Source organism: Echinococcus granulosus, assembly GCF_000524195.1.
Source record: "Echinococcus granulosus chromosome Unknown EG_S00126, whole genome shotgun sequence".
Taxonomy (NCBI): Eukaryota; Metazoa; Platyhelminthes; class Cestoda; order Cyclophyllidea; family Taeniidae; genus Echinococcus; species Echinococcus granulosus.
The window spans coordinates 146,452-147,542 of NW_020170506.1; the positions used below are offsets into that span (position 1 = coordinate 146,452).

Consider the following 1,091-nt stretch of genomic DNA (forward strand, 5'->3'; position numbering starts at 1 on the left):
TTCATCTGTTCCTGGAAATGCGAGATGTGTGATTGGTCAGCGGTCCTAAACATTTCTTGTCCATTCAGTTGCTGTAAACGTAGGCACTCCATTTGTGACACGATTTGGTTCTGCCCTTTGCAGTAAGCTGCTATCAGCGTCAACTCATTTTGCATATCACACATCACGGAATGTTTCTTTCCTTCCCTTCATGGAGTGCCACCTGATGATCCGCCTGCAACTGAGCGATTTGTCACATTACAAACCGAAATTGAAGCCGCATTAGGAGCAGTCGTAGGGGTTGAAAATTTCTTTATCAAGGGTGGCAAAGAAGACAAAGGAAGAGCTATTTGCTGCCATGGAGGACACAGTGCTGGACCTGCGTATGGCTGAGAGCAAATCGTTGAACGCTGCTGGAGCTAAACCGGAGATGGTGAGCATGACAGGCGACAAGATGATGTGCCCACTCGTATGGCGAATCACAAACGTACCTGTTGGGGTTCACAAGACGCAGGATGTATCTGCGTAGCTGAAAGGGATCACAGTAAGTGGCAACGCTGGTGGCCTGAGTGTTGTCGGTTTCTCCTCTGACTGCTGCTGTAGCTACTACCGCTTTGCCTCCCTTGCCTTTTTCTCCTCTCCTACTTTTCGATTCCCGTCTGTAGAACTGGCAAGATGTGATTGCGACGTGGAAGTAGTTGAAAAGTTCCATTTGTGAAGCCGCAACATTGGAGGTGAGGGCAAAGAATCTACCACTTTTGATCATGACGTGGATGCATTTATCCAATCTGCTTGGTAAGGTGGGTCAACAAAGGCACTTGTGCACAGGGAGGGACAGGATGCAGGCCGGAGCTGAATATCCAGGTGTTCCACAAAGTCAAAGACACGGGATGGCCTCGGTTCGTCTGTTTATAGTGTGCAATGACATCGTGCCTTGCATGGAGTAATGGCGCCAACCGGACCAGAAGGGGCAGCCGCGTCATTTCCTCAGCAAGCAGGAATTAATGGAGGAAGTGGGCCTTTCAACACAACCGAACGAGCTCATAGTCATGAGGCAGCATACATTCATATCAACAGTCAACCTGGAGAAGCTTTGTGCTGATTGTGATAAG

General features: G+C 48.9%; 1 protein-coding gene across 1 annotated transcript; it reads right to left on the bottom strand. All coding sequences in view use genetic code 11, as the record gives it.

Annotated features, from left to right (window-relative positions):
• Positions 1 to 325: 325 nt before the first annotated feature.
• On the bottom strand, positions 326 to 745 carry EGR_08980 (hypothetical protein; the record flags this gene model as incomplete). Its single annotated transcript, XM_024498229.1, has 2 exons — positions 326 to 398; positions 471 to 745. The coding sequence occupies 2 exons, from the start codon at positions 743 to 745 to the stop codon at positions 326 to 328; spliced, it is 348 nt and encodes a 115-aa protein (XP_024347371.1).
• Between the last annotated feature and the right edge of the window lie 346 nt (positions 746 to 1,091).